Source organism: Mustela putorius, unplaced genomic scaffold (assembly GCF_011764305.1).
Source record: "Mustela putorius furo isolate JIRA1106 unplaced genomic scaffold, ASM1176430v1.1 tig00000698_pilon_pilon_pilon, whole genome shotgun sequence".
NCBI lineage: Eukaryota > Metazoa > Chordata > Mammalia > Carnivora > Mustelidae > Mustela > Mustela putorius.
Window position 1 is genome coordinate 7,749,525 of NW_025421449.1, and position 23,639 is coordinate 7,773,163.

The window sequence follows — 23,639 nt, forward strand, 5'->3', positions numbered from 1 at the left end:
TGAACGGTTAACTTCTTTCTGTGGCAGAAAGAGAAATAGCTCTAAAAGAAAGGAGCACATGGGAGTTACAATAGGGCATCCATTTTCAGAAAATAACTCCTTCCGAATCAATTACCTATTCACTTTTCCAGTCCATTTAGCATTTAAACTTTCGCTTAGAGACAGGGTGAGAAATTTCAGTAAACAGCCAGACCATTTTGGATTGCTTAGGGTCTAGGCCCAGAGACAGAGAGAGTACACCTGCTGTGTTCACTGACAGGAGTCTCCAGGCAAACACCAAGATCCCAGATGCTCCGTCCTCTCTCCGCTGTGCACAGAGCACAAAGCTCTAAGACAGAGGAGCCAAGGGCCCCCAGGACTATGGCCTTCAGACCTTCCCTTCCAGAAGATGGGTTTTGTTTGTAGGCATCCAGACAGCTCAAGGGAACAACTTTTCTTCCTCAGGCTAGTGGGTTCCCAGATTCCCCTTTCTTCCCAGTCTTTATCGGTGAGACTGAGGTTATCAAGTCTTTTGCTGAAGTGTCAGTGGATCGGGCTTGATGTTTCAGCATTCCCAGGGAGTCTGTGTTTTCACAGGGGACAAAGCCCCTGTTTGACTTACACCCAACATCTGAGATTCTAAGTGGGAAATCTGAGGCATCATCACGATGGAAGTTTCTCGGGTCCTGGAACCCTTAGAACTCTTGAGGCCATATCCCTTAGATGGTCATCCACTTTACTTGGAGAAGCCATGGCAGGCTGGGGCTGCCTCTTGCTCAAATCCCTCCCCCTGAGCCAACACAAGGAGAAGCTAAGCCCTCTCGTTATCATACCATGCCGGTTGTCCGTATAGGGGGCTAAATTACTAAGGGTTATCTCAAGGTTTCCTTCCACGTATTTGGTCCCACATTTCCTCCGCAGATCATGAACGTGCTTCAAATAATGGCTTCTCTGATAGCTCTATTACCTGATTTGACTGGAAAATATTAAAATTCATTTCATCAAGTGGCTAGCAAGATTTGTTTTCATCCTGGTAAAATCAGAGACATGGGTTCCTAGCACCCTTCATAATTGTGTCCTACGTGGCAGAAGCCAAATTCAAGACATGCAGGAAAACTGTAGTGCATAATTTAATGCAAATGATGGATCTAACCATAAGGTTCTCAGAGCTACAGGAAAAAGCAGGGCCAGTAAAATCCCCAAGGCAGGGACCACATACTGACCCACCTTCCTGCTCACCACGTAAGACGGAGTACACAGGATATCCTTGGTAGTTGTTGAGTACCCTGACTGTGTTGGGCAGAGATGAGGTGTCTTTCCTGCAAGGGCCACCTTAAACATCCCTGAGGGCCAAAGAGCACATGGTGAATGTTCACTTACTCACAAACGGTAGGGAAGGACAGACCCACGAAGGCACTGGAGAGATATTCTGTGTACATTTCATTTGAGACTCCTTCCAAGTAATATTTCTGCCACGTGTCTTCCTCAATCTAGGAGAGAAGAACATAGGAGGTTAAGGTATGACAGTACACCATAAAAGGGAAACCAGAGTTTACCATTTGACCAATGAATGAATGCCCTAGTTATGGGATGGCAACAATCTTCAGCAACCAGGAACACAACCACACCATCTACAGCAAGTTTGCTATGACCCTAAGCTCATAGACAGGAAGGACACGTCCTCTAAAGCACCACTCTTTTCTAACCTGTATGATTCCCAAGGGTGTGGAGGCAAAGGCACTCACCCACAATACTGGTCCACAGGTAAATCGATACAATTTTTCTAGAGAGCAGTTTTGCAACTGTTAACAAAAAATTGTAAAGTACATGTTCCTTGACACAACAATTTCATTTCAAGTATTCATAGCAAAGAAACAGATAGACATATGTACAAGGACATTTGTAGAACATCCTTTTAATGAGAAACTGGAAATAACCACAAATGGTACATTTTTCAATGAAATGCAAAGAAACAATTAAAAATTATGGTGAGAATGTGTATCTGTTCATACAGAAATGATATAAAAATACACGTGACTAAATATTGTTGATAGTCTGACCCTACTTAAAAAAAAAAACAAAAACCTATAATTATCTGAATGCTTGTAAAGCCAAAGAAAAACTAGAAAATCTTTATACCAAAACACTAATCATTGTTATCTGAGTGGTAGAATACTTTTTTCTAGAGATTTCTGTTATCCGAAGACTTTTACAATGACTGTGTGTGCCCATGTGTGCATGCACGTGCGCGTGTGTGCCTGTGTGCATGTGTGTGTGTGTGTAAAACAATAAAACAATACGTATATTTCTACTTTGGGGAATAAAAGATCTTTCCAACCACACCCTGAATATCACAAAAAGTAAAATGTAGTTTCAGAGAGGTCTTACTCCAGATCTCATTAAAATGTGTGGGTTTTTAAATTATTTCTAATTAATCAATCTGAAATGGTTTTCTCAACATCCCTCTTCATGCTAAGCACTTCTAGAAGAATTTTACATTGGAATTGATCTTTAAAAATTATAAAGTGAAGAACAACAAGAAGGCTGAGTCCCTCTGGGAGCTCAGGGAGCTCAGGATTCCCAAGACAGGCAGGCTGGGTGGTCCCTGGGAGTCTGCAGCCTCCCACGTGCACCTCTACTGTGTACATAAGAGAGAGGAGATGAGAGCTCTCCAGCCAACAGGAAGTGACTTTTTACAACATCTTGTGCTGATGTTGAATTAAAACTCTTCTTGCCTATGGCCCAATACTCAGTTCACTAGGGAAATGCAATGTTGGAAGTTGAAAGAGACTTGGAAACAGTGGGAAATGAACACCGACCATGTACTTGGTGGCATTCTGGAATACAAAGAAGGCAGGAATCAGTTAGAAATAAATTGAATGCTCCCTGCTTCTACGCTATTTGTCTGCTTTGCGTAAGTCTGGATGATTAGAGTATGGGATTAACCTCATTAGTTTGAGCTGCTTCTAACCTACTCCCACACATTAGACATTAACTATGCAATGCTGCTGGGTATGGGTTGTTTATCTACAAATTGGTCTTCCCCAGAGTGGGGTCCTTAAAAAAAAGGCACTCAACCATTTCTACTGCTAAACTGTATGATTTTTAAAAATTAAGGAATGTGTTTAACTAAGCATAAACTTTTTAATTTCCCTGAATCCTAAGAGTTCAACTTATTTTTTTTTTCAAATAATGACCTTTATAAGCAAAGGTCATTAATTCTAATTTGAAGACAGCTTTGTCTGTATTAGTAAATAAACTGAAATACAGAATATTTGGGGTATTATAGTATCATAATTTGTTTTATTGGTAAATAGGATACTTATGTGAGCACTTGCCAATTATAAACCCTCATGGTAGAGCTTTATGGGAAAATAGTATTTTTGAAACAGAATAATTCAGCCTAATCTTTCGGCAGAGATATTCCCTTTTATAATGGGCTATTTGTGTTGCTACTTTTACAGTTAATTTTCAAAAACAGTGAAAACACGAACTTTTATCTCAATTATTATTGACTGTTGGTTTTAATCCTCAGTTATTATAGTTTTAACACGGGTCTTTTAGTTATGGTCAGTATTTTCATGCCCGTGTGTCCTAACATAACTACTCTTTTGACCAAATTTTATTGTAGGTTTATCATTAAAAATTTTTACTAAGTAGAAACAAAGATTTGCAGGATAACAATATTATTTGTGTTTGTTTTGAACACGGCAAATATTCATTAATTCACTTAACAAATATGTATCAAACATATCCAGTATCTCAGGTCCTATTCTAGGTGCTGATTAAATTTTACTTAAACTGGTATTCATTTTCCTATATTTTTCTCTTTGCTGGAAGAAGCACCAGGTATGTCTAGCTACATTATATCTGACCAGATATACCTGACTTTATTGATTTTTTTCCCATAATTTTTTCCTACAGGTTTTGTCTTTGTGGCTTATCTAGAACGCCTAAGGAACTCAATGTCAAAATAACTGGAAATATATACAGAACTTTTCTGGAAAGAAAAACGCCTCTTCTACATCTGTATGTGGATTCTCAAATGGCATCTACAATGTTAGATACAGTAGTACTGAACAGATTCCTCAAATACTGATGGTTTTCAGTTCATTGTTATAAACTTTTAAGTCGCCACATCTTTTTTTTAAAAGGATTTTTTAAATCTATTTGAGAGAGAGGGAGAGAGAGAGAACTAGAGCACACAAGTGTGGGGAGGGACAGGAAGAGGGAGAAGCAGACTCCTCACTGAAAGGAGAGCCCCACATGGGGCTGAATCCCAGGAACCTGAGATCATGACGTGAGCCAATGTCAGATGCTTAACCAACCGAGCCACCCAGGTGCCCCAAGATTCCCTCATATTTAACACTGTTTTCCATACAGGTAAGTCAACATGCTTTTGATGTTTCTGATAAAGGTGTTATGCACACATATACACACACACTTAAAAATGGTTAAAATGCTAAATTTTATGTTATATGCATTTTACCACAATTAAAGAAAATAAACCCGTATCTATAATTGTAAGAGCAGAAGAGTCAGTAATTATAATTAATACTAAGACTTCTTAATCTGTAAGGGCAAGAATGACAAGTTGGATCAAAGACAAGGATAGGCCAGGGACATCAGGAGAACCAGGGAATGAGCACCAGCCTGTGACACGCCATGGGCATGCACGCCATGGGCTCAGATAGCCAAGCTTCATCATTATCCCAAGGCAAGGCTCAAACTACCTATCACTTTTTACCAAGGTTTACCTTTCTAAGTCTCAAACATGGCCTCTTTAATTTAACTTTGAAAAAGCAAGGATGAAAGTACATATTCCTTTTTCCTCTGTCAGCAGTAATAAAATGCATGCTTTTTATTTTTTTTTTTAAAGTGGGCTCCATGCAAGCCCCAATGTGGGGCTTGAACCCAGAACCCTGAGATCGAAACCTGAGCTGAAATCAAGAGTCAGGCCCTTAACCCACTAAGCCACGCAGGCACCCCTGAAATGCATTCTAAAGAACAGAAAAATAAATGTAAAATGTGTTGAGTAGAAAACATCTGTGCTTCACACGAGTGAAAAATGCAGTGAAGGAAGAATCTAGAAAGGGTGGGACAAGTTATTGTCGTTACGATTTCCCTTTTACAAAGGATAATACTGAGGCACAGACAGGTTAAGTTCATGTTCCTAACCACCCACCTTGTCATCTCTTGCTAGAGATGACAGGGTAAATATATAAGGAAGGAGTGGGGCTAGGACTTTAGGGGGCAGGGTGGATTTGCTGCACATAAGTACCGAAGGGGGAAAGACTGGAATCAAAGCTCACCAAGGTCTCAAAATCTTAAACCCTGGAGCCCATGACCTTCTGAGAGGTCAATGAGGAATAACACTAATTTTGAGCTGTGCTGAGAGGGGGGGTGGAGCCTGGCGGCATATGGAACTATCCCAGCCTACAACTTTTTTCCACACTGTCCTCCAGATTTGTGTTCTGCAGATATTTTTAACTGTAATGTAATGTACACACTTCCCAGCAGAAAAATGAAGGAATGGGACCAAAACTGACTTAAGAAAAGGTGCCAAAATTAATTTGCCAGCCATTCAGTAATCAGTCAAAGGCAAAGCATTTCCCAAGGCAGCGATCTCTCCTCTGGCTGTCACATCAAACTCCAGCTGTTTCAGAAGAGCAGAGACGAGCAGATGATGTGCTGTGGCTCTTATTCATCAAATACAGAACCTTCAGCGAGAAAGGAAATTGAGCCATTGGGTTGGCTCCTATACATTTCTCGCTGGCTTATTTATGTTCTCTTCATTATCTAATTTTTCAACCGGTCTAATCCACCCCCCACCCCCCAAGTAAATGGTTGTACACGGATTCATGGGCGGCCAGCTCTAGCATCAAAGAGTACCTTCCAGCTGGAAACAGGAGCTTTGGCTCCAAAGGAAGTAACACCTACTTGATCCTAGATTCTGCATGTGTTACTAATGGTGGGTCGGTAATGACACCTTTTATTTTTTATGCTTTTTCTGATTAGAGTGAAACTGTGTTTCTCTAATGCTAACAGCCCAGTGAATGTGAAAAATCAGCCATCCTGGCTGGGGTAGGCGACAACCATGGCACTTTCTGTTTTCAGCGAAGAAAAGACTCTGAATAACTGTGGTGACTCCAGTCAAAGAATTTTGCTAACATCGATCCCCACATCTGGAGTCGTATAAATAATTCCAGAGATTATCACATACCAATCCTTATTTAATCGAAAAGGAGTACACTGTTTTTACCTAAGTATATTTCTATAATGCACCTCAGAAATAATGGATTAAAAGGAAATGATAACAACCAATGATCATGAGGTTAATAGCTGTAATAAGAAGAGGTAAGTCATTGGGGCACTTGGGTGGCAGTCAGCGGAGGACCCGGCTCTTCATTTCGGCTCAGGTTGTGACGTCATGATTCTTGAAATCAAGCCCCATGGTGAGCTCTGCGCTCAGTGGGGAGTCTGCTTGAGATGCTCTCCTTCTCCCTCCCCCGTACTTCCCACCCCCCTTCCACATGCACGTGCACCTTCTCTTTCTCTCGCAAACGAATAAACAAATCTTAAAAAAAGATGAAGAGTTGGGTCATGACATACACACTAACATTGCCCAGCACTAGCAGCAGGAGACTCATGCGTTAGTAGGTATTTGTTGCTTCATTACTTTTTATAATCTATCCAAATTCTACATTAATCTTTTTCCTCTAAAGGATATACAATTTTAAATCATAAAGCTGCTTTAATAAGAACTAACCAGTCACATCTGAACAAACATCTGTACATAGAAATTACATAATACGTTGTCCCTGTCCTTTAGGATGCCCCAGTCTGCAAGAGTGCAGTGACATAAACTGACGGATGTGCCTTAGATCCCATAAAAGCATATTTATTCCTACCAAAAAAAAAAAAAAAAAGAAAAAGAAAAAGAAAAAGAAAATGCCCACAGGAAGTGTCAAGCCCTTGACTACAATAATAAACACGGGATCAGCGTTTATAGTCTCGAGGCTGATGAGTGGGTGGTCATTAAAACGTGTGGAGTCATTTATCCCCATTTCTCAAGAGCACGCTCTGTCACTGAGGAAAACCTGATTTAATGTTGCATCTAATCATTTCTTGCCGGAAAGAACAATGTTCAGGACAGTTGAGTGTTCAGGAGTCTTTATCATTGAGCTTTCTGGATTCTCTCTCTCCTCATTTCCTCTATGTTCCAATGTTAACACACGGGCCCCAGTTTTTATCAGCGGGTCCATGGCTATCTCTTTCGCCCTCTCTTTCTCAACATTCTTCAGTATAATGGCAAATCCTGAAATTGACTTCTGGAATTAAAAAACAAAACATTCGTGTCTTGCTAGCTTAGGTAGGTCCCCATAGGTGCCAGAACAGAGAATGACTCGCTGCACAGCTTTCTGGGGGCGGAGCAAATTGGTGATAAAGTTGAAACCAAAGGAGAGAGGCAGAGAAGAAAGGGAATGAACGGAGATTTGCACCTTCTCAGAATGTGTTTCTTCTCTGGGACAAATTGCACTTCAACGCTGTACTTCTTTGACATGCCCTTCTGAGAGCAGCCCTGGATTTCAGGGCCTCCATAACGACCTGGCAGTCCACAATTATGGCTTATTTCAGATTGCATTCTCCAGAATGTGCAAACAGGACAAAAGGGTTTCAGACTCATCCAAAGGCTTCAGGACAATGTCAATTAAAACAAATTATTTGGGATTTGATGGAATGCCAGAGAATTGGCTGCCTCAGCACTGAATGAATAAATAAACAACTCCAAAGATTAATTTTGGGTGGACGTGAGCCAAATCTCTTCATCCCAGACTAGTGGGCTGCAGACTATCAAAAAAGATTTCCTCCATCATTATGAGAAAAAAAAAAAAATTAGCCCACATGAGGTATTCTGAGAGAGATTAACACACCACACCACATGCAAAAGTGTAAGAATATATGGCATTTTCCCCACTGTGTTATTACCCCCAACCCAGATTATTCTGAAGACACAAAGAGTGCTAGGGGGATCAGAGCTAAAGGAAAGGCGAGTGTAAAGAACAGCATGAGAAAAGCATTATTATTGGGGTGCCTGGGTGGCTCCGTGGGTTAAAGCCTCTGCTTTCGGCTCAGGTCGTGATCCCAGGGTCCTAAGATCGAGCCCCACATCGGGCTCCCTGCTCAGCAGGGAGCCTGCTTCCTCCTCTCTCTCTGTCTGCCTCTCTGCCTACTTGTGATCTCTGTCTGTCAAATAAATAAATAAATCTTTAAAAAAAAAAAAAGAAAAAAGAAAAAAAAGAAAAGCATTATTATTTAGAAGTGATTTAAGAAAGCATTGCTTATGTGGCTGGAAATTGGTATTTTCTTTCAATACCTAAAAGGCTTCCCTACTCTTTCCCTATTTTTCTCTCTAGCATAGAAAGATGCTTAAGAGATGTAAGAGCCAGTTGAAGGCTGGCCTACTCACTCTCTGTCCGAATAGGACTTGGGTTTTGCAATCTTGCTAATGGTTAAGAACATCCTCATTTGTGCTTCCAATAATAAGGTTCTTAAAATATCACTAAAAGGATTCTAATCTGGGTAGAGCATGCAGGAAGCAAATGTTCTCAGGCAGACGCCCGCTGAGGAACCCTCTGAAGGATGGTTCGGCCCCCCGCACGCAGGATTAACCAGGATGGAGCTTCTCAAACCATGGGAGGTAGGGGGCCTGCGTTTTTGTTTTCATTTCTAAGATCCACTGTTTTTGCAGACTCAAAACTACAAAATCTAAAAGAAACAAATTCTAAAAAGAGAGAGAGAAAAAAAGACAAGGCATGCAAAGTACAAGTCCAAAATTTTTCTCATTCGAATCCACCAATATAAAAATAATCTATCAAATTGCCCTCAAAGTTGCCTAAGAAGTTAACTCCCATTTTCTGTACTTTCTTCCTCGTGGAAGATTAGCCAGTAGTTCACAGCATCCATCCACAGACCCAGCCACAGACAGAGTGCTGGCCTCAGTCTTTCTTTAAGACCTAACTTCCCACAGTTTCCCGCAAGCTTCAGCAAAGTAGAAGTATTCTCAACTAAGATTTCCCACATGAGCTCATCAGAACTTTTTTTTTTTAATATCTTAGTTATTTATTTGACAGAGAGAGAGATCACAAGTAGGCAGAGAGGCAGGCAGAGACAGAGAGGGGTAAGCAGGCTCCCTGCGGAGCAGAAAGCCCGATGTGGGGCTTGATCCCAGGACCCTGGGATCATGACCTGATCCGAAGGCAGAGGCTTTAACCCACTGAGCCACCCAGGCAACCCTCATCAGAACTTATTAACAGGTGTTATATCTTGAACATACAAAGTGGAGACAGGGTCCCCCATGAAAAGGTAGGTTATTTTGAGAGCAGTAAATTCTATCTGAATCTTCAGTGCCTAGAATAGTGCATGGTACACAGCAGTAGCTCAATAATATTTGAATAGACGAAAAAAAATTGAGAAGAATTGGATATAAAAAACCAACCTGGGAATTCTTTTTATTTTTTAACAGTCAAAAAAATTCTATTAAATTCCTCAGAATGTCTTATACATAAGAATCTACAACAACACAACATAAAATGAGCAGAAATGTTTCCAAAATTTTAAAACTGGAATCAATAAAAGGAAATAATTAACAACAACACATTTGAGTGCGATGGCCAGGATCTTAACATGTTAATAGGAGCTGTAAATCTCTGTGGGAGTGGGGGGGAGACGTGGTATTTAGTCACATGACCCTTTATTTCAAGGAGCAGTTCACAGAGCTAGGCAATGCTAATCTAGAAACTTTCCCCATGATTTCCTGTCACTTTGTTTCCCTTGATCCTTCTGTCAGAAATATGTATCTCCATAATATCTCTCCAGCTGTCAAATCTAACTCTTTCGGGAAAGTTGTCATCGGATGCCCCCTCACTGGTGAGGCTTTTCCTCATTTCCCCAGCTTCATGTGCTCCTCCTCGCCTTATTGCGAAACCACACTGAGCCCACCTCTAGGGGGTTTGGAAGGGCTCGCTGAGGTGATCAGTATAGAAAGTCAGGAACACCACCTGGCCCAGAGTAAGCCCTCGGCATGTGTTAACTACCATTAGCTACCATCGTCGTATTGGAGTTCTCTGATACTCCATGAGAGCTTCAGCCCAGTGGGATTTTGAAACATGAGCCCCTCCCCTAAGCCCTCAACTTGGTCTTGTCCTGAAAAAGCAACAAAATACCTTCTAAGGTGCCTATATAAGACGTGTTTAATTTATATTTGTTGAACTGAACTAAGCAAGAGAAAACTAGAAAAAGAGACACAGAGAAGCACACCATTTCCCCAGGCATCTAACCACAAGTAAGCACTGGAAACGTCACAGCGTTCAGTGTTGCATCATGGAATGAACCAATTCTTGCCTCCAAATGCTGAAAAATCCTGTATTCTTAGGTTCTAATAGGGAGCAGGTAGAATTGGGTCATTTTTCAGCTTCCCAGGAAACTTCTTACTAGGAGTGATATTTTTTCTGGAAATTTTTGTCATCACAGAACATCTTGGGCTACTTAACAAGTGACTTACGGCTTTCTAAAGTCTTTTTTTAAGATTATTTATTTATTTATTTGACAGACGGAGATCACAAGTAGGCAGAGAAGCAGGCAGAGAGAGAGAGAGAGAGGAGGAAGCAGGCTCCCCGCTGAGCAGAGAGCCCAATGCGGGGCTCGATCCCAGGACCCTGAGATCATGACCTGAGCTCAAGGCAGAGGCTTAACCCACTGAGCCACCCAGGCACCACGGTTTTCTAAATTCTAAATCCAATAACTTGGAGGCTTATATTCGACAGAAGGAATTCTCCAGCGCTGGTACACTGCCACCCATCTAACTGAAGTTCTTCCTCCTACAAGCTTCGAATCCCACTGCCATGCCTGAGGACAGCAGCCTCCTCTCCACCCTTGTCTCATGACTCCACTCTCTTCCCCATGGGGCTTAGCCTTCTGTCTTCTCCTTGTTTTCACTTTTATGGCTTGCAGTATAGAGTTAAACAACAATCCAACAGGATGTAGACTGAGCCCAGCAAAGGCTACATCTGGCAATCCCATTACTCACAAATTCTAAAATGGAGGCAAAAACAACGGTGGGTTTGTTGGTTGTTTATTTATCTATTTTTTTTTATTTCTGGATGAAAAGGAAGGGAGTTAGAAAAGAAAAACATTCAATTCATCACAGGAACTCGCTTTTGAAGAGACAAACCATTAGAGCATTGCCTCTGTCCTAGCAGGATCCTCAATGTTCTAGATAGTTTGGTGAGAATCCCTCTGCAGTCATTCCTACCGTCACTTGGGATAATTTCTAACCAGTGGCCACTTCAGAGGTTTACTTAAGAAAAGTCTTCTGAAGGCCGCCTGGGTGGCTCAGTGGGTTAAAGCCTTGCCTTCGGCTCAGGTCATGATCCCAGGGTCCTGAGATAGAGCCCTGTTGTCAGGTTCTCTGCTCAGCGGGAAGTCTGCTTCCCCCACCCACCCCTACCTACCTTTCTGCCTACTTGTGATCTCTGTCAAATAAATAAATAAAATCTTTAAAAAAAAAAAAAAAGAAAGAAAGAAAAGAAAAGTCTTCTGAGGCTCTGAGTCCAGGGCTTCTCAGACTCTGAGGTGCTTATAAATCATGCAAGGGTCTTAGTGAAATGTGGTTTCTGAAGTCCTAGTCCTGAATGGGGGCCTGGATTCTGCCTTTCCAACAGGCTCCCAGACAACAACAATGCTGGCTGCCCAAACATGAACCACACTTCAAGTAGCAAACAGCTACTCCCGGAGACAGTGAAGAACAGAAAACAAGTGTTCTCCACGGTGCCTGTGAGGACCAGAGATTAAGGAGAATCAATCACAGTCCAAAGCATTTAAAGTGGAGATGAAAAAGAGTGCTTCCCATGAGTATCACTAAATACTGGAGCCAGTTACAGAGAAAGCTTGAACATAACTAAGCACTGAGTATCCAAGTGTTTGGGCTGCTGTGGTCATTAGTCTAAACAATATTTCATGGGTCCAGATTTATCTACTCAGTCTCTCTCCATTGATTCCGTGACCCCGGGGATAGTTTAGTCTCCATTTCAATGTGGGCTGTGTAAAGACAGAACAATGAGATGGCTATATTTAATTCAATTAAAAATAAAGTTTCAAAAAATGGCCCTGATTTGTATCCCTGATTTCTATTCAACGTCCCCATTTTAGGACACAGTGTTGAGTGTGAGGACGAAAACACTTGCCAACTCAGTCCTGTTTTAGTGACAGCAGATTCTGGATACTTATGTCTCCTATCTCTGTACAATACGGCCTAATAAAGTCGAGCCAAAGAGACTAGATTTCATTTCAGAGCAAAGGGTTCGGCCATAAACTTTTGCTTTCTGGCTGAACAGAGCCATTCCCGTCGCAAGCATAAATTCTGCTAGTTTTAGGTATCAGGGTGATTGGGAAGCCAAATGGGTTATCTGTGAGCCAGGTATCCAAGGCAGAGGCACCCGCTTTATTGTGTATTCATTGTTATCTGGAAAATCTCTTGCCAGCTACAGAATATTTTCACAGGAAGTTAGAAATGACTTCGGAAATTCCCCTCTGTGGCTTCCTAGAGTGGATTTTAGGCCTCATCAAAAAGACATTTCGTTCAGAGGTTGAAAGTGGGCAGCCTGTAAATTGCTGAGGTATTTAGCTGGGCTTAGCAGTTTCCTTTTAAGGGGGTGGGGGCAAGATCCTCAGTGGCACAGCAGTGCAGAAAGTACCAAAGCACATGTAGGCTCTGAGTTCAAATCCTAACCTCCCCGTGCACCTGGGCTAAGCTGTACAACCTCTTCAAGCCTCAATCCCCTCACCTGCACAATGAGAACAATAGCACCTATGTCCTAGGAAGATAGTTGAAATGAAGTGATGCATGAAAATGTTTAACATAGTGCCTGGCAAATGTGTCAAGTGCTCTTGTGGTTGAATCATACTGAAAGATGGCATTTACCAAGTGTGCACCTTACAGGGTTCTATAAATGTCAGCTCTCATGTTAAGTAATGAGTGATAATGATGGTGATGGCAATGTGGTGAGATGGTGATGGTGATGATAGTGACAATGGTGATGAAGGTGATGGTGATGATGGTGACAGTGATAATGATCATGATGGTGATGGTGATGGTGATCGTGGTGATCATGGTAATGAAGGTGAAGGTGATGTAGTGATATGGTGATGATGGTGACAGTGATGGTGATTAAGGTGATAGTGACAATGGTGACAGTGATAATGATCATGATGGTGATGGTGATAATGAAGACATCTCTCCTGCTCACAAAATGAAACATAGGCCAGTTAGGTGGATGCTAGCTTTGAGAGTCATGGATTCCTATTGCTTAGCTGCTCCTAGAAAAGCCTGGAACATCATGACTATCAAATGATCCCCTTGATGAAGGAAAAATGCTAAGCAGCTTGAGTGTGTTCCTAAACGATAGCAGTGTTCTATGGAGATCCTCCCAACAATCCACCCTTATAAACACACCTTTGCTAGTGGACAGCAAGTTCACTCAAAATGGATATGATGATAAAACAGAAGGTACATATTTGGAGGAAACGATGCCCTCCAAAGTAGGAGAAGGGTCACATGTCAACATTACCATTAAGCTAATGGAGGAAGACCCTGACTGGCCTTCTGAAAGAAGCCGAAAGCCAGCAAGATCCTGATGGGTAGACTGGATTAGCTCCTTCTCGTCCCTGGACTTGGCTTTTGCCCACCTCCCTCAACTGGGGTATCCTTACACTCTCCTCCTATTTCTCATCCTTCTCCCTAGCAAAGGGGTTTGCTCCTTATTTCTGGCCTCACCGCCTTGACTGATTTTGAACTGATACTTGGCACATCCTTGGTCCACAGGATGGGCATACTAATTAACTGGTACTTGTTAAAACATTATTTTTTAAAATACTTATTCAACTCATATTTGGAGGAGAAGCTAACTGGTGGGGAGATAGGAGAGAAGAATGACTGCTCATCAAAGCCTTCATCCTCTACTGCCCTCATAATTCAAGCTTGGCCCCAATTTTGCATACTTCCCTCATCAAAAAAATGCCTTGCAGTTATTGGATCCAACCTTTTCTTTTCTTTTTTTAGATTTACTTATCTGCTTATTTATTTATTTATTTGAGAGAGAGCATGCATAAGCGGGGGCAGGGAGAGGGACAAGCAGACTCTGCTGAGCATAAAGCCAGACATGGGGCTCAATTTTGTGACCCTGAGGATCATAATCTTAGTTGAAGCCAAGAGTTGGGCCCCCAACTGACTGAGCCATGCAGGCACTCCTCGATTCATCCTTTTTAAGGCAAGTTAAAAATATCTGCTGTTCTTTGGGGAAAGGGAGCCTATCCCTTCCCGGTCAAATAGTTTACCAAAGTATTCCTTCCAACTGCAAACTTTATGCCTCCTGAGAAGAGTTCTAGAAGGCATGTTTTTATCCTGGTTGTATTTCTAGGAAGATGTTAGCACTCATTATAGTTCATTATTCCCAAAACACTGCTAGGAGAGCCCTCATCTTGAAGTTGGTTTAGCCTTGTGATGATCCTGTTTGGACAGGGAGAGGTCTCTGTCCCTCTACATTCACTGGTCCCGTGAGCAAGATCAGACAGTACATTTCAAGCCCCCAGGAACAAAGTGGGAGGTTACTACTCTCTCTGAATTCTTCCCAGGTAACTCCAGGTAATTCCACTGCAGGGCTCTGTGTCGGACAAGGCTGCACTAGCTAGTTGGGCTTTTATTATGTACGTAAATAAGAGTCAGTGAATCTCCATCCAGTGCAGAGGCCTGGGAAAAGCCAGACAGATGCACCCTGTTTTCACCTGTAAAATCTTCTAGCTCAGGGAGCTGGGGTAGAGTTTTTGATGGGAAGGTTAAGAGGGTTGAGGGAAGCAGTATTATTTAGACTGATAAACAATGCTGCTGTCCTATAAAATGTATCCAGTTGGAAAATTCTGCTAACCCTATATCTCCCTACAAAGAGTTCCAGAGACCTCACCCACAACATTAGTCATTTACAAAGATGTTGGCAACACAGAAGTGTAAGCAATATAGGAAGAGACAGCTTTATGTCACCCTAGAGACTGGTTCTGTATTAGTCTCATGCCTCTATCTTCTCCCATCAGTGACTCAATCCTAGCCCAGTCTCAAGTCTCATAGCAAATAGAAACCCAAAGAAAGGAGAAAGGGGTTAGGGGCTTTAACACGTTGGCAATCATTCCAATAATCCTCTACACTTTTCCACTTTTTACAGTCGGGGAATATGAAGTTCAGAGAGGTCAAATAAGCAGTCAAAGGTCTTATAATATGTCCTAAGTTAAAGTCTTACAATGCTCTCTCTACCCAGCCCTCTGTTCACTACACAGCTCTATACCTCTCTTCACATTTCACAAGTGAGGGAGAACAGGCAGAGTGAGGGCCATGCTGACAAATCTGGGGAACACAGTGGCCCGTGAGTGTCTCTGGATAGGGAGACACCATCCAACATCTTGGGCTGATCAAATCTAACTCTTAATCTGAATTCTGAAAGGGGCACCAGACATTCTTTCATTGGTTCTTCCCATCCTGGTTTATTCCAGAAGAAAAAATACCCAACCACTAAAAGAAATGGTCTTGTCACTGCCAAACTTTAGCTAAAACAAGAAACCAACAAGAAACTCCTTTTAAAATAATATGTTGTCACAGTCTAGAAAAAGGAGAAGCTCATTAAATCCATTGTCCTAAAGAGCAATGCCATAAATATGAAGGCTAGGAATAAACAGAGACTTCTCTTGGTAGAGTGTCAGCAAAGAGCTTTTGCACACCAAGGTCAGTCAGCACAGATACAGATATTATCTCTCAGTGGGCAGAGATACCCTATCTACTGACACAATATGGGGGAAAGGAAAGAAGGGATATCTTTTACTCATATATGTCAATTAATTCCATCTACTTCCCACCCTCCTTCCCATCCCCTATGGTACATAAAGCATAGCACTGAGGCAAGGCCCCTGTATTTCTTAGAACTTCAAACCCTAATAAGTGGGTCTGAATCACTCTTGTTACCATGAAATACATGTGGTATTAATGATAAAAACTAAAAAAATTATACCCAGTTGAAAGGTTTTATTGCACACTATTTTTCAAGATGGCAGATGGATGCCTAAATTGATCTCAGTGTCATTTTATTGTTGTCCCAAAGTTTCTCTAAATCAGCCAAATGAGTCTGAAGTTGAAATAGCCACCTCATATTGTTCTACCAGGAGAGGCACAGGATTTCTCTGTAATGTAGCTTGTCATATTACGTTATTTATAGCCTCTGATGGAAAGGTGGATAATCTCAAACCCACCCCAAAGAGAATGATTACTGCATATGCCAAAAAGATCTGATGAGGACAATACTGTCCTGGGTCTGACTGTAAAAGACAATCTAAGCAATATTGGGGGTTTGGTTCTGGATAGGATGGAATAAGTTCACTCTACCCTGTACATTTCACTGAATGCCTTTATTAAACCAGACAGAACATATGCAACAGCCATCTGAAGACTCTGAGACGTGAACAGTAGCAGGCAGAACTGACCAGAATTGGAAGTACCACCAAACTGTGAGTTTGCTATTATTTTTCCTCTTTATCCACTAGCTTGGCTTTAGAATCTACAAGTGAGGACCAGGATATGGACAGAGAAAGCTCCAAGAAAGGGTCCTGTTTCAGCTCAGAGACCGGGCAGAGGAATTGCTAACAATCAGAAAGAATGGAAGAAATCATGTTTTCTCTTTTTTCTCGTTTTCTTTTCTACTCTTTTCTTGTACCTGGACCCCTAAGGCATTAGCAAGGGTGGCAATGGGAGCTGTAAGGAGATTAAGGAAGGTAGGAAAACCTTCACTGGATGAAGGATCTGAGGTTCCAAGACAGTGGGGCAAAGCACTGTTGCTTATTGTATTTGTCATCCCATTGTCTTGTCCCACATAGGCACATAGAAGCAGGAAATTTACAGTAAGCAGGGTAACTAAAGCCCCATATTTCTGGTCAGAGGATAAAAAGGAAGGCCTGATGGAAGCTGACAGCTCCTTGGTGATCACAGAGAAAGAAGACTTGGGAAAGTAGTCCCTTACAATTATTTATGAACTCCTGGGCTTACCATGAGCTGTGCATGGATGAAGCTGACCCCATACAACATATACAAATTTTGAGAATAAGCTATAATATAGACTACCCCCAGCCTGAGGCTGACATGGACAGACCAAATCATACTGCCAGTGCTTTGAAAATTCAACTGACCCTGGAATCACTACCCATAGAAGCCTGGTCAGAATGCATAGCCTAAAATCAAAGAGGGCAGTTACATGGCAAAATAAAATTATCACATTCTTTGTAAGATGAAAACAAGACCCAGTTTAAAATTAAAATAATCAAAATGTCTAGGATACACCAAAAAATTATTTGGCTTATGAATGACCCAGAAAATCTCAACTTGCATCCAGTGTCTAGATGGCACAGATATTAGAATTACCTAACAAGATCCATAAAGCAGCTATTTTAAAAATGTTCCAACAACTGAGAATACTTTTATTAAGAATTAGGAGACACAAAGCCTTCATGAAGAAACAAGATAAGAATAAAAATCATATGAAAGTTCTAGAATTGAATAATATAATGACTAATACACTCATTGGATAGGCTCAGTAGCAAAATGGAGATGGCAGAAGAAAGAATCAATAAACTTGAAGTTAAGGCAACAAAAACTGTACAATTTGGACAACAAGGAGAAAAAAGATTTTTTTAAAAATGAAGAGAGCCTTATGGTCCTGTGGTCTATTAGAGAAAGGTCCAACTTGGAGTTCCTGGCCGGTCCAGTTGGTTAAGCCTCTGCCTTAAGCTCAGGCCATGAACCCAGGATCCTGATATCAAGCCCCACATCAGGCTTCCTGCTCAGTGAGAAGTCTGCTTCTCCCTCTGCCTCTTCTACTCCTCCCCATTTGTGCTTTCTCATTCTTGCTCTTCCTCAAATAAATAAATAAATAAATAAAATCTTAACCAAAAGAAAAGAAAAAAAAAGATAAAGGTCCAACATTTGTGTCATAGGAATCCCAGAAGGAAAGTAGAAAGAGCATGGTGCAGGAAAAATATATGAAAAAATAATGAAAAAAACTTCCCAAATTCCACCAAAGACAAATCTAGAGATACAAGAATCTCATGAGCCCCAACAGAGTAAGTCCAAAGAAATCATGTTCAAACACAGTACAATTAAGTGACAGAAAACTAAAGACAAAAAAATCTTAAAAGCAAACAGAGAAAAATGATTCATTACTTATAGATTAATAACAATTCAAATGGCTACAGATTTCTCATCACAAGCAACAGAGGCAAAAAGAAGAAAGTAGAACAACATTTTTGAAGTACTGAACAAACAGATGTGTCAACCCAGAATTCTGTATCCATCAAAAATGTCCATCAGGAATGACGGTGAACTAGAGACATTCTCAGATGAAGGAAAATAGTATTTGTTTCCAGCAGACTGCTTGAAGGGAATTGATAAAGAAAGCTGGAACATCAGAATGGAAGTGATACCCAAGGGAAAGCTGGAACATCAGGAATGAAAAAAAATAAAAAACAAAAACAAAAAAGGAAAAATATCAGGATAAATATAAAAGACTATACTTGTATTGAGTTCTTTAAAATGTGTTTAATGGTTGAAAGCAAAAAATCATAACACTGATGGAGTTGCTAGTATATGTAGATATGATACATAACACAACTACAACAAAAAACTGGGGAGGTTAAAGAGACCTATAGGTTCATAAGGTTTCTACATTCCACCTAAAGAGGCAAATCTAAGTATCCTGGAAAGTTTAGTATGTGCATTACAATCCCAAGGGCAATCAATTAAAAGACTACATAAAGATATGTAATAGAAAACACTACAGATAAAATGGAATATCAAAAATGTTCAAAATAGCCCAAAAGAAGAAAGCAAAGAGGTAAGAGACCTACAACAGAGGAAAAAGAAAACAAATAACAAAATACTAGACCTACATTATAGCTAAATAGTCTGACACAACTTTTAATGAACAGATTCACAGATTGGAATTTTTTTTTAAAAATGACACAAATATAAGCTGTCTATAAGAAAATCACTTAAAATTTAAAGATACAGTTTCATTGAGACAGAAAATAATGAGAAAAGTTTTTTTTTTTTCCTCCCATGAAAACACCAGTCAAAAAGAAAGTTCGAAGGGTGCCTGGCTGGTGCAGTCTGTTTAGCCTCGGATTCTTGGTTTTGGCTCAGGTCATGAACTCAGGGTCATGAGACCAATCCCCACATTAGGCTCCATGCTCAGTGCAGATCCTGCTTAAGGATCTCTCTCCCTCTCCCTCCTCCCCACTATGCGCTCGTGCGCTCTCTCTCTCTCTCTCTCTCTAAAATAAATATATCTAGGAAGGAAGGAAGGGAGGGGAGAAGGGAGGAAGAAAAGAGGGAGGGAGGGAAGAAGGAAAGAAGAAAGTAAGGGGAAGAGGAAAAGGGAAAGGAGGGAGAGGAAGGGGGAAGAAAGAGAGAAGGAAGGAAGGGAAGAAAGAAAAGGAGAAAGAAAGGAAGGGGAAAAGAAAGGAAGAGAGAGAGAGAAAGAAAGAGAGGAAGGGATGGAGGAAGGAAGGGGGAAAGAAAGCTAGCTAGCTAGTTTGAGTGGGTTGATTAACATCAGATCTGAAGTCTACTAGACTTCAGAAAAAGAGAATTACCAAGAGTATTAGGGGTAATATGTAATGATAAAAAGGGCCGATTCACCCCCCCCCAAAAAGCAAGAATGCAAATGTATATGCATTTAACAAATTTCAAAATACACAAAGCAAGACCTGACAGAACTAAAATAGACAAATCACTATTATAGTTGGAGACTCCAGCACTCTTTTGACTGTAATGTGTAGAAACAGCAGACATAAAATCTGCAAGGGTATGCAAGGACTGAACAACACCATCCACCAAGTGGCACTAATTAATGCTAGATATTCATAGAAAACTCTATGAAAAAATAGCAGAATACATATTCTTTTTAAGCTCACATGGAACATTCACCAAGATAGAGCATATAAAACATACTTTAACAAATTTAAAGAATTTGAAATCATACAAAGTTTCTTTAAGGATAATGGAATCAGACCACAAATCAATAATACCATAATAAGAGGAATACATCAAAATACTTGAAAATTGAGCAACACAAATTTAAATAATCCACTGGTCAAAGAAGTCTGAAGTGAAGTTGAAAAAATATTTCTAACTGGATGAAAATATATATATCAAAATTTGCAGAATAGAGGTAAAGCCATGCTTAGAAGGAACTTTAACATTAAATGTTTATGTTTTTTTAAAAAGAGTCTCAAATCAATAACCTAATCTCCATCTTTAGCATCTAGAAGACTAAAACAAATCCAAAGCAAGCAGAAAAATGGAAAAATAAGGAAAATAAAACCAAAAGCAGATTCTTTGAAAAAACCAGTAAAATTTACATGTAGTACGATTGACAAAGAGAAAAAAAGGACACAAATTACAAAATTAGGAATGAGAGAGAAGATATCACTACAGATGCTGTAGATGTTAAGTGGAAAACTATGAACAACCCTTTGCACATAAATTGAGTAACTCAAATAAATTAGATTAATTCCTCAAAAATCTCAAATTGCCACAACTCACCCACAGTTGAATAAATAACCTGAATAGAGCTACAACTATTAAAGAAATTGAATTAGCCTTTAGAAACCTTTGGAAAAAGAAATTCAGGCCCAGATGTTTTTACTAGTGAATTCTGCTGAACATTTAAAGAAAAAAATTACACCAATTTCTATATCCTTCCAGAAAACAGGAGAAAGGCATAGGCTTCTCAACTCATTTTATAAGTCAACCATTACCCTGATACTAAGACCAGACAGAGACAGTGTTAGAAAATCCATGGAATATCTACTCACAACACATATACAAAAATCTTCATAAAAATATTAGCAAATACATCACACTATGACCAAGTGGGGTTTATCTTGGAATGCACAATGGTTGGTTCAATATTCTCAAATGAGTCAATGTAATTCACCATAGTAACAGTCTGAAGAAGAAAAATCACATGCAGACAAACCATTCAGCAAAACTCAACATACATTCATAATAATAAAAAATACCTCTCATCAAATATTGAATGGAAAAGAACTCCCACAATCTCAAAATAGGGTCATTTATAAAACAGCTATAGCTAGCATTATAGTTAATGGCAAAACACTGGATGTCTGCCCCCTAGAAGCAGGGAAAAATCAAAGCTGTCTACTCTCACTCATCCTACAAGAAGGGTTAATTAGTGCAATAGGGTTGCATCATAGCAAAATAATGTGTATTTCTACATACCACCACTGAACAATTACAAACTGAATTTTTTAAGATGCCATTTACAGTGGCTCCAAAAAATTATAATAGTTATGTATAAATCTAACAAAAATGTATAGAATCTGTTTGCTGAAAACTACAAAACATTGATGAAAGAAGTTTAAGATTACCTAAAAATGGAAAGACAATGTTCATGGATTAGAGTCCATGTTCATGGATGCCAATGCTCCCCCAAATTGGTCTTTATGTTTAACACAGTTCCTATCAAAATACCAGTAGGATTTTATTGTAGATAAACTTGATCCTTTATTGTAGGCAACTTGATCCTAAAATTCGTATGAAAAGGCTAAAAGACTAGAATAGCCAAAGTGATTTTGAAAAGAATACATTTGGAGGAATCACATTAACTAAAGCCAATTTTAAGCTACAGCGGATTATTCCCAGATGGGAAACCTAATGGAATTTGTTTAATTGCATTTTGAAGGTAACTGGGGCTGGTTGAGCCTTTCTTCCTTCCATATTCTTCCCTTTGGAATGGCAGTACCTATAATTGTTATCCTATGGTTGTCCTATCATTATATTTTGGAGGCAGAATGCTTGTCTTCTAGTTTTGCAGATCAGCAGTTCAAAAGGAATTTTTCCCTGGAATGGATCATATCCAGAGACTTATCCACATTAATTTTAATGATAAAATTTGGGGCTTTTGAGTTGATGATATTTAGATGGGGTTCTGAACTTGAATCAGTCTAAAAGGGTTGAGACTTTTAAAAATATCAGGTGAGATCTCCTTGGTGGCTCAGTCAGTTGAGCATCTGACTCTTAATTTCACATGGGCCATGATCTCAGGGTCCTGGGATGGAGCCTGACTTAGTGGGAGTCTTCTTATCTTCCTTTCCCTCTGCCCTTCCCCTCAGTCATGCTCCTTCTCTCACTCTCTCTCAAATAAGTAATTTTTTAAAAAAACTAAGAAGTTAAAATATAAATAAAAATGTGGAATGAATGTATTTTGCATGTAGGATGGATATAGACTTTTGAAGCCAAAGAATAGATTGTGGTAGACTGAATAATGGCCCCCAAAGATATACCTGGAACCTGTGAATGTTATCTTGCATGGCAAAAAGAACTTTGCAGATGAGATTAAGTTTAAGGATCTTGAGATGGGATGTTATTCTTATATTATGCAAGATGGCCATAACTGTAACATCAAGTGTTCTTATAAAAAGGAGGCAGGTGGGAATTTGATGAAAGAAGAGGAAGTAGCAAATGGGACATTGGAAGCAAAAGCTAGAGGAATGTGAGGAAGGTGTTTCAAGCCAAGAAATGCAGGCAGCCTCCATAAACTAGAAAATCAAGGAAACAAATGCTCCCCTAAAGCCTCCAGAAGGAACCAGCCCTACAAAAATCTTTAGTTCAATGAAACTAATTTTACAGTTTGGGCCTCCAGAAAAAGAAAAGAAAAACATTTGTGTTGTTTTAAACAACAAAATTTTTTTGGTAATTTATTATAGTAACTATGGAAAATTAATACACATGGTTTCATTTCTCTTAGGTAGACACCTGGGAATGGAATTGTTGGGTCATATGGAAACTCCGTATTTAACATTTACAGAAAACCCCAAATCTTCAAAATTAAAAACTTTTATCCAGAAAAGACAGTGTTAACAAAATGCAAACTCAAGATACAGACAGGGAGAAAATATTTACAAATCTATCAAGATATCCAAAACGAATAACAAACTCTTAAATTCAACAGTAAAAAGCAAACAACCCAATTTTAAAAATGGGCCAAACACTGATGTAACACCCGATGCTGGCAAGGATGTGGAGCGAGAGAAATTCTCATTCATTGTTGGTGGGAATGCAAAATGGTACAGTCAGTTTGGAAGACAGTTTGGCAGCTTTTTACAAAATTAAACATATTTTTGCCACACAATCCACTAATTGTTCTCTTTGGTATTTATCCAAAAGAGTTGAAAATTTATGTCCATATAAAAACTGGCACATGGTTGTTTATATCAGCTTTATTCATAATTGCCCAAACTTGGAAGCAACCAAGATGTTCTTCGATAGGTGAATGGATGAATAAATTATGGTACATCCAGACAATAGAACATTCAGCACTAATAGGAAATGAGCTATCAAGCCATGAAAAGCCATATAAGAATGTCAAAAGCATATTACTAAGTAAAAGAGGCCAATAAGGAAAGGCAAAACTATGGGACATGTAAAACATCTGTGCTAGCCAGGGATCAGTGGGAAGGAAGATTCATCAGTTGTAACAAATGTACCATTC

At 39.9% G+C, this 23,639-nt stretch overlaps 1 protein-coding gene across 25 annotated transcripts in view; it reads right to left on the bottom strand.

Annotated features, from left to right (window-relative positions):
* The window catches only part of KCNMA1 (potassium calcium-activated channel subfamily M alpha 1), a 730,733-nt gene that overhangs the window by 163,929 nt on the left and 543,165 nt on the right, over positions 1 to 23,639 (bottom strand). For all 25 annotated transcript variants that reach the window (XM_045083539.1, XM_045083521.1, XM_045083540.1 and 22 more), the window contains exon 15: positions 1,360 to 1,469. In XM_045083539.1, the coding sequence (XP_044939474.1) occupies positions 1,360 to 1,469 (110 nt within the window). The remainder of the gene's footprint in view (positions 1 to 1,359; positions 1,470 to 23,639) is intronic.